The sequence below is a fragment of the Ciconia boyciana genome, chromosome 9 (genome assembly GCF_034638445.1).
Source record: "Ciconia boyciana chromosome 9, ASM3463844v1, whole genome shotgun sequence".
NCBI lineage: Eukaryota > Metazoa > Chordata > Aves > Ciconiiformes > Ciconiidae > Ciconia > Ciconia boyciana.
In genome coordinates this window covers 31,494,545-31,507,977 of record NC_132942.1, presented here as the reverse complement: position 1 = coordinate 31,507,977, position 13,433 = coordinate 31,494,545, and the positions used below count along the sequence as shown (strand labels likewise).

General features: G+C 35.3%; 1 protein-coding gene across 3 annotated transcripts in view; it reads left to right on the top strand.

Annotated features, from left to right (window-relative positions):
• The window catches only part of PHKB (phosphorylase kinase regulatory subunit beta), an 87,862-nt gene that overhangs the window by 4,206 nt on the left and 70,223 nt on the right, over positions 1-13,433 (top strand). For all 3 annotated transcript variants that reach the window (XM_072871828.1, XM_072871829.1, XM_072871830.1), the window contains 3 exons: positions 5,129-5,218; positions 7,374-7,512; positions 10,376-10,475. In XM_072871828.1, coding sequence (XP_072727929.1) covers positions 5,129-5,218; positions 7,374-7,512; positions 10,376-10,475 — 329 coding nt within the window. The remainder of the gene's footprint in view (positions 1-5,128; positions 5,219-7,373; positions 7,513-10,375; positions 10,476-13,433) is intronic.

Here is a 13,433-nt window from a genome sequence, read left to right as displayed (position 1 = left end):
ATAGTTGAAAAGTTTTGTCACTTTAAAACTGTTTAAATGAAACTATTACAAGAATTTACTCATTTTTACCTGTGTTGTTATCATCACTCAAACTAAGTAACGCTTTGTACCTTGTGTTTACTCCTAATGTTTATTCAGATAGAGGAATACCTTAATACCTTTTTCTTCTTCCTCCCCCAGCCCTTCTCTTGGGGTTTCCTTACCATGTTTTCATTGAATTGTAGAACAGATCAGTTTCGAAGGGATGTTAGGAAGTCATCTACTCCAGCCTCTTGCTCAAAGCAGGATCAGCTATGAGCTCATAGTTTCCTCCTGTATGTAGTGATTAAAAATCACCACCATCAACTGCACAGTTGGTACATGTTAAGTTCATGGAATCAGAGTTCAGATATTTACATATGTGAGAAGTGAATTTTCCTTCTAGTGGAAGTGCTTCTGAAAATTATTTTCTGATATCACCTTGCTCAGCTACATGGGTTTGGACTTAAAAGCAGATGTATTTCATGGCAGACAACTATTAGAATAAACTGTATTGTATCCAACAGTGTTTCTCTCCAGTACTGTATTTAAAGTCTGAGCTCAGGAGAGATTGCAGGAGAAGTCTCGAGGGAAAGGAAATGTGATGTTGGGAGGATATGAATTGTTTGTATGATATCCTTTCTTAAACTTTGCTGTGTGAAGAAATAAAATCCTCTTTGGTCCCAATGACTTCTGTAATGTGAAGATGTTATTGCCCATGCTAATATTGGGTAATGAAAGTTACTGTGATCTGAGATCCAGAACTTGTTCATGTCTCAAGTGTTGGATTACATCCAGAACTAGTGTCGCAATAAAGGACTGTGGTTGGTTTTTATTCTCATCAAATCTAGAAAGAAATCTGGTGTTCTCTGCTTTATTTTTGTTTGTTCTGTGCTGATTTAATTATGCAAGCAAACATTTTCTTTTGTTTCCAACGTTTCACATGTCTTTCTGGCATGTGAAATGTTGGAAACCAAATTCTTGCCAAGTTGTTTCCATTTGTTTGTGATTAAACTTTGGGGAGGGGTGGGGGTGTTTGGTTGTTTGTTTTTTAAAAATTCTGTACTTTTAAACATTTGAATAATCAATCCTTGTTGAAATATGCAGATCTTTATCCATAGACTAGGTCCGGAATTCCATTCTGATGCCTATTTTTCTTTAATATTGGCAATTGCTGCCATCTTCAAGTATGTGTGGGTGTTCAAAGTTCTGTATATACTAATTTGGGTGCAGGGTTTCAAAATGTTGGCCATAGCTTTTAAATCTAAACATCTAAGCAGTTTATAGCTCTTCCCTGAAGAGCAATTAATGCTAATCTCAAGTATAACTGGAATAAAAATGAAGTGGATGGGAAAGTACTTTAACATCAGGATGACATCATAGTCTCAGCCTCCAGAGGTTGTATATACATAGGTATTTACACTGCTAATAGCTTACCTCAGAGAACTTCCCTTAATTTCCTTCAGTTTTGTATTCTGCTTAGAAGAGATAATTAAATTGTAAATTTTTCCTGGAATTGTTGTACATTTGAGTTTCATCTGATGAATAATGTTTTCTTATGGTTTCCATGTCTTAGCCAAATCAGAAATATCTTGTCTGTTTATTAGTTTAGTTCTACACTAGTAAGTGATGTCTCTGTTATCAGTTATTGGGCTGTTTCAGATTTCTTCCTGTTCTCTAATACTTTGAAAGGAAATGACTATCCTTTTTAGTAATTCTTCACCTTGAAGAGTGGTGAAATCATATTACTTTGGAACCTGTAAGTGGTAGGAAATGAAAGGGGATTCATTTTTGATCCAAAATATGGATATAGTGTATTTAGTCAGTGCCATATCTGAAGACAAACAGGGATTTAATGGGACTTGGGATAAGGATTTTGAGTGTTCTCTTATCGGACATTAAATATATTAATGCAGGAAGCAATACCTTGATTTCCTATCTGTTTGGTTTTTTAGTGATTTTGAAGTAGCTACTGACTTGCAGCAATCCACTTCTGACATAAGGAAATAATGGGCATACTTCAGTCTTTGTGGAAGAAAAGCTGAACTACCATGTACCCTATTTAAATTTTCTATAGGGTTGTTACACCAGTACACAGCTGAAGAAATACTAAATCAACAAAATATTTTTTTATATTCCTTCCTAGCATATCTACTTATTTACCTAAAATAAAACTCACACTGTATGGTTACAATGGAATGAGATATTTATGAAAAATAGTATTTGAAATTAATATCCTCGTTCTGTTTCTTCTGAATGCCAATGTACAAACTGAGAACTCAAGGGTACTATTTGTGTATATCATTCTTCTATGTTCAAGTGTTGCAGACTCTTGCTACTGTCATTTTTTTCAGTTTGAAAACCTATTTTAAATATGTGATTGAAAATAGGTTTCTATGGCAGTTTTTTTGTCTTGCTGAAATGAACTAATAAGTAGCTTTTGGAAAAGAGTATAGATGGGCTTTTTTTAGCTATCCTAAAAATAGCTTCCACTGGGTTATGGTCTTGCTACAAAACCACATGGAAGGAGCAGCAAGCTTCATGTTTATCCTATCTGTTTCTTGCTTTTGATTAGATTGTGATACTAATGAAACATAACTTACCACAGGATTTGTCCAGCAGAATACTGTAGACACCCAAGCAAAACATCAACTATATAGCTGCTAATCAGGAATTAATGAAGAGTATGTGGAAAACTTTGATTTTGAGTGTTCCTTTAAACAAGTTATCCTACTTGTAGTAGGAGTACTTTTAAGGAATACTTTCAAGGCATAAAACTTTACTTTTTGTCAATTTTCTTGAATCTTGAATTCATTTCACCTTTTTGTTTCATCAACAGTCTACTCTGGCTGTTCTAATTTGTTTCTGCCAGTAAAGTTTTAACCATCTAAAAGACTAATTTGTAGATGGTGGTGCTTTGTAATTTTCATGCTCTTTATTCTGTTCAATCTCCTTTCTGTACAAAGTTGAAATCTTTGAATGCTCTGAAATAGAAGAATATGCTTTTTGTTCATGATAACTTTATTTTGTTTCTCTGTTGGCCACAGAGGGTCACAGATTGTCTGGTAAGTATGTAAATTAGAACAATTTTAGTTTAGAAACTTTTGACTTGTGTGTATAAGTGTGTGTGCTTGTGAATATTCAACTGTTTTTCATGGTGCAGTACTGGGGTTAACAGTCTGCAAGAAATAGACATTCTGAACCTTTTTCACACACAAAGGACAGTGTACTATGTATCTCTTATACGGTTAACAAATCTAAGAGTAAGAATCTTTATTTTGCCTTTGAAAATCTAGTAAGTAAGTATTTCTCACAAATTTGCTACGTTTTATGCAATAAGTGACTTACTGAAGATTTTTTCCTATGCATAATCTGTCCTGCTTTCACTGAAACACCTTATAAAATTAGCATTACTGCAGGTCACTGTATTGTGTGCTTTTGCAAGATAACTAAATTAATAGTATAACAATATAAATTGCAAATCTTCTAGTGGACAGAGATTCCTAGGCAAAAATAAGTAGAAAAATAAAATTGCTTTGAAAAATTGGTTTAAATTGGGTTCAGAATGTTGATTTTTAAACAGAAGATACAAAAGGTGTGATATATTACAAGTTTTTCTTTTCCATTACAGAACAACTTCATTTCTTGCAGCTTTGGTTTTTTTAGACAACTGAAGTAAATTGGGCTCTCTGTGCCTCCCTCTCAGACCCTTTCCCCACATGCACGTGTTGTCTGTAACTTAACCTCTCCCAGTGAGGAAAGGCAAGGCTGTAGGGGAAGCTCAGATGTGGTGTTAAACATCACCAGAGAATCCATGCACAGCAGACCCACAGGCGTCTGCTTAAGGAGGGGTGGATTTTTTTTTTTAACTACTACAATTGCAAAGCAAAAGTAATGCTAATTTGGGGGGGTGGGGTTTGAGTTCCTGAGGGGCAAGAAACATTTTCCAACCTCCCCACCACAGGACTTGGTTAATAAAGCCTCTGTCACCACTCCACACATATTCATTTCATTTGGATGAGAGTCCTGTATATGGACAATCTCCTGTCTAACGCTTGGATATGTGCTGGGAGTGCGAAAGAGGCAACTTGAATAGGAGCACGCTGCTGCATCCTGCCAGAACTGCTTGGCTGGCTGGGCTTCCCTGGCAATTCATTTCTCTGAGCTTTTCAGAAGGACAGCATGCAGTCCGGAAAGGGGAAATTCTCATTCTTCCCGTTATCAAATGGCTCTGTGGGAGATCTTGCCATCCAGAACACTGAATAAAGCCAAAGTGATTTATGGAAGGAGAGCAGTATGTTACTGTTAAATCAGAAGTTGGAAATGGCTTACCCCAGTAATTTTTAAGAAATCATGTCTTTCTGATAGGTAGCTCATTTCAGCTATCAGGAAAATGGACTTTTCAGGTGCAAATAGGGAAGCAGTCACTGTGTGGGACACTGAGAAGGAAAGATGTGGGTTTGATAGCATTGTGTTTCTCTGGAATATAGGTAATGGGGGGGTTTTATCTGTTGGATAGGTTGTTTAAGCTTTCGTACGTGAGAACAAGCTAACCCTTTTTTTGATTCAAGACATGAATTATTGTGGTGGTGGGTGAAAACGAGGTTAGGATAGGTAAAACATTAATAGTGTTGTACATGTTCACCACTTCAGAAGGCAGGTAGGGAAGTAATAGTTAAATTTGGGCTACTTTTGTCCCTCTTCCTTCTGTTTTTCTACATATCTTTAGGAATTCTGTCTGTGGCATACTTAACTTCTAAGAAACTGTTCCTAGAAAATTCTTTACATTTAATAGGCTGTCTTCAATAATTAAACTATACATTTATGTAGCATTTGCTGTAGCTGAATATCTACAAGGCATTGGAGATCCAGATGAAGGTCTTGTCTGTCTGGGCAGGTACTGTAGAAAAAGTGTGTATAATAGAAAAAATGTGAAAAATCTGTTCTCTGAGGTTATAGAAATTACAACTTTTCTTGTTCAAATTGAAATTTGATAAATTGTGCTTTTGTATAACAAACATGAAAAAATCATATTGCAGTAATTTTTAGCAATAGTAGAATTATGAAACTAACTCTGATCTTGATTTTATTTTTTCTCTTCTTTTTTTAGGTTCAATTTATGAGCCACTTAAAAGCATTAACCTTCCCAAACCAGAGGGGGGAAGTCTGTGGGACAAATTAGATCATTATTACAGAATTGGTAAGTTAATAATTGTTCCTACCATGAAAGATTTCCAGTGTAACTTACTAAAATATTTATAGTTATGGTTATGACAGTAATTAGCTTTGTCTTAAAATAATATCTTCAGTCTTTAATAAGGATTTTTATTTTCTGAGAGGTAAAGGGTTCTGTCATTACAATTACTCATAAGATTCCTGTGATAATATAATGCATGTATTTGGATATTTCATACATTGCTTGAAATATAATGACCTGTAAATAGTGTTCAAAATTATCATCTGCATTTGTCAAATGGTAGAATAGATTCTGAGTAGCACCTGACAGATGGGGAGGGGTAAAGGTAAAATTGTCTGCTGACAATTTTTGATGCTTGAACTAACGCAGATATTAATTGGAATTGATATTTACCTGTTAAATATCATTGCTACATTATTCTTACTTGAGGATAGTTTCCTAAATTTCTGCTGGGAGTTTGAAAGGTGCAATAATTAGAGGGCTGAATTACACTTCTTGCTGAAAATGAAAATGTATATTGGCAATCCAGTCTAGCTGTAAGACTGAATTTAGAATTATTTTGGATAAAGCAGTAGCCTAGTATTGTGGCATTAGCCAGATACAGCTGAGGAAACATTTAAATGGAAAAAAGCTTTTTTGTAGTACTTATAACAGTTTGACAGGTGAGCAGTGAGAAGTTAATTTTTGTTACTAATGGTGCCGCAATGTATTTTCGTGCTGAAATTTTATCTGTTAGCTAACTTATTTTAAGCCAACTTTAGTGTTTTTCTTTTCATCATGAGATCATTTTAAGCCAAAAGCATAGACGTTAAAGAAGCAATGGTTTCTTTTGATAATTTTGGGTGTTGGGGGGGTTGTGTTAAAATGAAGTGCTGCCTGTATTCTAAAATGAGTTTTTTTAATGGCTGTGCAATTGACTGTTTAAAATTTAAGTTTTAGTCAGGCAAGGGTATAGAATAGCGAACAATTTTTCCATCATTCTAAAAATGTGGGATGAGACTCCCTTCATTCAAATTGCTTTTTGAAGTGAAATCTGTGAGTTGTGCCTGGTCTATCCATAGATGCGTTGCTTTTTGTAGATGCATTGCTTTTATCTTTCTTACAGAGGAGATGACTGTTCAATTTACTTTTAATGCTTGGCAGCAGCAAATCTGTGGTGGTGCTTGCTATTTATCTGTCGGGCACTTATGTTGCAAGCAGTCTGCTGCCTCAGTAAAAATTTACTATTGGATTTATACTTCATTTTAGAATAATCTATATTGACTTTTTCAAGTAACATTTTATCAAAGTTCTTGCTATAACGTATTAAGTCACTGAAGAATATAATGCAAAAAGCCATAAACCCCTGTAATTTTAATTTAAAATAGTTAATTTCTAATACATAGACAATAAAGAGACTTTTTTGAATTGATGCTTGATAACATTCTGGAAGAAATTGCTTTCTTGTCTTATAATGGACAGGTTATTGTTAGAAGGGTCATGTCCAAGGAGATTAAGCCCAGTTTCAATCTTGTAGCATGCTGGTTATTATGCAATTTTAGGAAAACCATTCACAAAATGCGAAATATTAAAGTACAAAAAGAAATAAAGTAATATTTAGTATTTTTTCTAATTCAGTTTTGACAACTTGAAAATTCCTGTCTTGTTCTGTTTTCATGTCAAGGTACTGAGTTAAATAACTGTAGTCATCCTTCCTCCTAACTTACTCGTTCCTTTCCTTTTTTAAAAATATTGATACAATCATCTGGCCTAAGTTAAAAACGTAATTTTTATGAATGTAGAGTTCTGCAGAGTTTAACTATTTAAATTTTGGGGGGAAGGGCAATTGACATACTGTAGCCCCCCACCCCCCCTTTTTTTTCATGAAAGGGAAGTTACTGGGTTGCATTGGAGAGATTCTGAATGGAATGGGTTGTACTAGAACAGAGACATATAAATAGTTTTGAATACTGATTTTTTGTAAAAAGGTTTAATTTGAGTGAAAAAACATGACAAAATTTTGTGTGTGTCTTTCTCCTTACCTTTCTTTCTCTTCTGTTTTATGTTGTGTATGCTCTAACAGGTTTTCCACATCTTGATTTATTCCTGAAAATCTATGTAGAAGCTGGAAGAAACATAAATGCTGTTAATACCATTTTTTCTTTTTTCCTTTTTCCAGTTAAGTCAACATTGCTACTTCATCAAAGTCCAACCACAGGTCTGTTTCCTACAAAGACATACGGGGATAACCAAAAGGCAAAAGTACATGACAGTCTTTACTGTGCTGCATGTGCCTGGGCATTAGCCCTTGCTTACAGGTGAATAACTTCTAAACTCACATCTCTGCCATGTTACATTCTTTCTGTGGTGTAGTTCCTTGGGAATGTTTTAAAAGATGAAGCTTTATCAAAAACAGTTTTGTAAACCCATAGAGATGGTACGTGTTTCCAAATCTGAATAAAAATATTTATGTAGCTACTAGATTAAAAAATGTCACTCTACTTTTGGTAAGTAAACATGTTTTCGTATAATTTAATTGGTACCAATATTGTGAAACAGAGGAATTAATGAATACTATTAAAAATAAAGGTTATTGTGGCAAACCGTACTCAATGAATAGTGCTGATCTTAAATGTAGTAGTAGAGTTCAGAGCAGAAGCAGGCTTGTTGCAGGTAGTAACAATCCGGGTACTCGCAGGAAACTGAATCCTTCAATGCTGTGAAATGTATATTTGAAAAATAATAGCGACTGTCATCCTCGGTAGGTACAAAGGCTGGGCAGTCTCAGTTGTTAGTTCTTTTTATTTTCTGTTTCTTCCGTTTCCACTGTTGACTCATTAGAGAAGTAGGTTAGGAATTTGTGTGGTGTAGTATGACCTTAAGAACTATGGGAGAGTGACCTCCCATAATAATTTATTCATAATTCCCTCTCCTTTAGATCAAATAACTATGGAAATTGCTTTCTGAGATTTAGTATTCCCTGTTTCCAACCTTGCTACCCCAGCCACCCAGGAAAACACAGCCAGAGGTGATGATAACTCAAATGCAGTGTGTTTAAGAAAGAAGATGATGTGCAGATACTGAATAATTTACTCCTTTTAGCAATCAACTTCTGTTGAGGTAGTGATCACATTCTTGGGCAAAATTCTAGTATATTTTACAGAAGAAGGGCCAGAAATAATACGAGGAGCAACTGTTGAAGTAAAGACGATCTACTTAGCAGATAAAAAATTTTGAGTTTCTTTTTTGTGTCAATTTATTGCATTAGGTTCCATACCTCTGACACCAATCTGAAAAAAAGGTTATTAAATTTGTCTTCTAGGAAATGTTGTTACAAAATGATGCATTTTGAAAGAGAAGATGTACAGAGATCTGTGTTTACGTCTGGAGATGCTGTGCCTGAGATCTAATGGGTCTCAAAATTTTGAGAAACTAGCAAAAATTATAAGGACATTAACATTCAGAATGTGTTATTATTACTTTCATTTCTTATATTGAAATCTTTGCATCCTTCTTTTAATGCATCTTTCTGTTGGTGAAATAAAAGCATTTGAAAACAAAAACTACAAAAAATGTACAAGGAAGAATGAAAGGGGCAGGGGTGATTGTTTTGAATTTTCAGCAACTCATAGAAGAGAGCATGGCATAATGAGGTATTCAGTCTTTAATTTCTGATATGTAGAATCATAGAAGATGATATATGAAATTTGTTGCAGGTTGAAGGAAGGACAAAGTGGCAAGATAAATAGTTTGTGTTACTTCCAGTTATGCTCAGAACAGGGCCCTGAACTTCAGCTGCTGTGCAACAAATTTTCTTTGATGGGCAAAGGTTGATGACTGAAATTAAGTGAATGGCTAAAATCTGAAATGAGCCAAGATACAAGACTCATGTGGAAGGCTGCGTTATCTACCACATGCAGATGACTGTGCTTGACTCATGCTGGTGCTACTGTTCACTTTCATAAAAGCTAAATTTCTTGAGAGCATGTTAAGAAAACAAACATTGCTCTTGTGAATAGAGGAAAAATGTTGTAACATGAAAACTTCAGAGCTTTTACATGTGCTTCTTATTTCTCTTTGGATTTATGATAAAATTGAGAGTAAATCCTACTGCTTAAAAATTCTTAACCTATTAATTTTGCATTATCTGGTCATTATCTGGTTTTATTCCTTGTGGGGTTGCTCCCCCCCCCTTGTTTCAACTTTGTAATTGAAAGCAAGTGCATTTCTCGTATCTAAGATTATTATTTAAATAGCATGATTTCTGGATGTGTATGATTTTTGAAGTTATCACTACCTTCCTAATTTTCAGTGTAGGTACCAGAACCTCAGCACAAACTACTAACATGTTAAGTATGGTGGAAAAGGATATGCTTCATTTGCAGTGTAGTTATCATCCACTTAGCTGTAATCAAATTAGTAACAGCTATAAAGTGGACTGAGAAATAGCAGTGAGCATATTATGCTGTTTTGCATATTTGTATCAGAGACACGTTGTTGTAAGTTACAAATACATAAGAAAACATTATTTTCACTCTGAAAGGCTCAGTCAAAAATTGAGAACTGGAAAAGACAGAACACATGAATGCAATGATCAAGGTTGTTTACACACAATACATTTCTTATAGTTAAAATAACTTGGGATTTGGCATTGTTTTTAATATACTTTTAGTGATAAAGTAATTGTGAGTATTGTTTGATTTCACAGTACAAAGATACTAAGGTATCTTGAAACACATTTCTGGACATTCAGAGTATGTCCCAGACTTTCAGACTCTTGTGTGCACAGCTGTAGTTTATCAACATCATCAGGAAAGTGACTGATTATGAATGGCAGATATTTTGTAGAGTTGAAGAGAAATTACCATTGGGTTGCGGATCTCTCACGGAACACAGAACAGTGGCTTGCAATATTATAATATCAGCAAGGATTTTTTTTTTCTTCTTAAATTTTGAAATGGGAATGTTTGTGGAAGTTGTAACATAAACTAAAAAACTTTTTTTTTTTTTTAATTAAGGAAGGATGGATAGGGCTATAAATACATTGATATGAGTGTGGGCACCACCATACAACAGCGTTAGTTAAATACTTAATATTCCAAAGCACTAATGTGTCCTTTTCTTCTTTTTTCCACCCTAATGCATTTCCAATTTGTTTTATGAGTTATCTCTCTTACCCAGGCGTATTGATGATGACAAGGGAAGGACTCATGAACTGGAGCATTCTGCTATAAAGTGTATGAGAGGAATTCTGTACTGCTACATGCGTCAGGCCGATAAGGTAAAACACTGTAGTGTGGACACAAGCACTCACTTAATTCTAAGGGATTAATTAAACTGGGAAAACGAACTTCTAAATATAGATAAAATTCAAAAGGGGAATGCAGTATTACTGTGTCCCAGCTAAGAACAGCTGCTTCACTATTGTCAGGTTGCAGCATTGTTTTGGTGTATAAAAGACACGAGCATTTTGCGAAGTAAACTGCAGGGCATACTTGAAACTTCTTTGGGTTCCTTTTGCAGTTATTTATCCCATTTAAACATTAGACCATTAGTAAGTGGGGTTTTTTTGATGTCTTTTTAATGCTTAAATGGAAAGATGTAGAATTTCTTTTAGCTAAGGCTGGAGAATTTTCTTTGCACTGTTAACTTGGTTATTGAATTTGCAGTTGTTCTTACCTAGGTGATCGTTTTGATTATTTTGCTTGGTTTCTTTAGTAGCTACTTTCCAGTATTCTTTGACTTAATGATGTAAATTCAGAAGGGCAGTAATCCAAAATGAACAAGGAAACAGGGTAATCTACTTATGTTATAATACAGTTGATATATTCACCCTGTAATCCTCCTGTGAGTATAACCTGAATATTCTTGAATATTCAGGGCTTTTCCTTATCAAAATTTAGTTGTGGTGGATTAATTTTGCACAGTGGTTAGCAGTAATTCTACAAGTAGTTAAATATTTATATTCCATGTGATCATTTTAAGTTTCATGTCACTGCCTTTTAACTGTATTACTAAAAATAATTCTCATGTTACCACATAGCTTCCATCACTTTTAAGCATGCAAACTGAAATGTAAAGTCCGTAGGCATGTGATATCAGTAATAATAATAATAATAAGCAAATCAGGTGTATTGCCAGTTGTATTTATGCTGACATGGTGGGTTTTTTCTCAGTTTTCTTAGCCTGTTTCTTTGCAGTCTTACATCTTTAAATGATCTTGACCTAAATTGATCTTGTTACAGTTGAGCTGTTGTTTTTGTCTTTGACATGCAGTGGTTTGTTTTGAGGATGATAACTGCAGATATGAATAATCAGCATTAAATTAACACAGGTGTCACACTGCTGACGTGCTGGTTTTCTGTTTTTGCCTTGATTACTATAAATGCTTCTCTCTTCCCACAAAGTAGTAGTAAGCAGTCTGAGGTACCTAACAGACATAAGTCAAATTGGACTTTATTCTGAGAGACTCTATGTGCTGGCCTCATGTAGAATGAGGGTATTTTTTAATAATATGAATTATATATGCCCAAATGCTCAGGCATGACTTGAATAGATGATGCTGCTTGTGACAAAAATTGCAGATGTTATATTCTATTGCTAATGAACATATGAGTTATGACCTAAAATGTATTGAATGTGTTCATGGACTAGACACGATAACTCCACAAAATAGTATTCACTTTCTTGCTTCTGGGGCACGTGCTATGTGCTATGTATGATTTGTTGGTGGGGCAGAATATCACATGAAGATAAGATCAGTGTTGAAAATGTTGTGAAACATGGACTGGGTCCTGGCAATGATGGTTAGAAAATTCAAAAACTGTTGGAGAGCATAGCATGACTTGAGGAATTATGGAGAAGAATCTTCTTTTGTTACTTTCATTCTTTTCTTTTTGAATTTGATTTCCTTTCTCTGCCCTGTTGGCAGCACTCTGACAGTCCAGATTGTTTTCTCAAATGGTTTTGTAAGGTAGCAGACATTGTATTTCATGACGAAAAAGGAATCAAAGCTACTTTAAAATGACCGTAGTTCTTATTTCACTCCTTTGTTTTAACCTCTTGTATTAGTAATTCATCTCATTGCATTCCATCTCCATTGTAAGAGATTCCGTGTCATAGAGGCTCATTCTGAGGTCCAATGATAGCATCCATGAATAAAAAGTCATTTTAATCTGGGGTACTATTCTTCCTATCTGTAATCCTTATGTTTTCTTTTTAAGCTATCAGCTTTGCCTTCCAGTATCTGCAAACATTTCACTGTACATCTGAATGTCACAAGCTGTGTTCACCAAAAGAAATCTTTGTTTTCCCATGTACTCTTTTATACTAAATATTCCGAGCTCTTGCAGCTTTTCATTTGTTACATGATCTACGTGTGGCAATTTCTGAACACTTTTGTAGGTCTATAACCCAGAAGGCTTAAAAACTATTATTTATTATTAACAACAATAAACATTTCTTTTTTGTTTTAAAACCTTTGTCACATTGTCCAATGGTACAACAATAATTATTAAATTTTATGGATCATTATTCATAAAAATTATTAAAACTATTGTTCCCAACTCTTGCACTCCAGTAAGAGCTTTAAACTAGGAATGGTGAGGGAGAGAGAGAGTGTTCAACGATCAAGTGAGGAAGTGGTGGATGGGGTAGGCAAGCAAAGGGCCTGGGGTGATGTGAACGGAAGGCACATAGCATAACTGAAGTGGAATCGTCCCAAGCGTACATGTGGAAATAAGGAGGTACCTATGGGACAGCATTATGGAGAAGAAAGCTCTCATACCCTTTCTGGGAAATCAGCGTGCTTGGGTGCCCCTCAGAAATGCTCGTACACTAATGCAGGCAGCATGCGGAACAAAAAGGAGGAAATAGAAGTACGTGTGCAGCTCCAGGGCTATGATCTCATGGGATCACAGAGGCGTGGTAGGATAGCTCAAGTGACTGCAACACTGTGGAGGATGGATACGGGCTCTTTAGGACAGACCAGGAAGGTGGGGAGGGGAGTTGCCCCATATGTGAGAGAGTAGCTGGAATTCATGGTACTCTGCTAGGGAAAGGTGGTGAGCCAGCTGAGAGCTTATAGGTCAGGATTCTATATGTACATTTCAGATCTGTGAGTTCAGGGTGGGCATGATATGCTTTGACATGCTTTCTGCTAAGATTTCAGCTCCAGTAAAATGAGCTGGTGTTTGTCCAGAAGATGAAAGTGACTAAGCATCTGTAGCTACAGATAGCT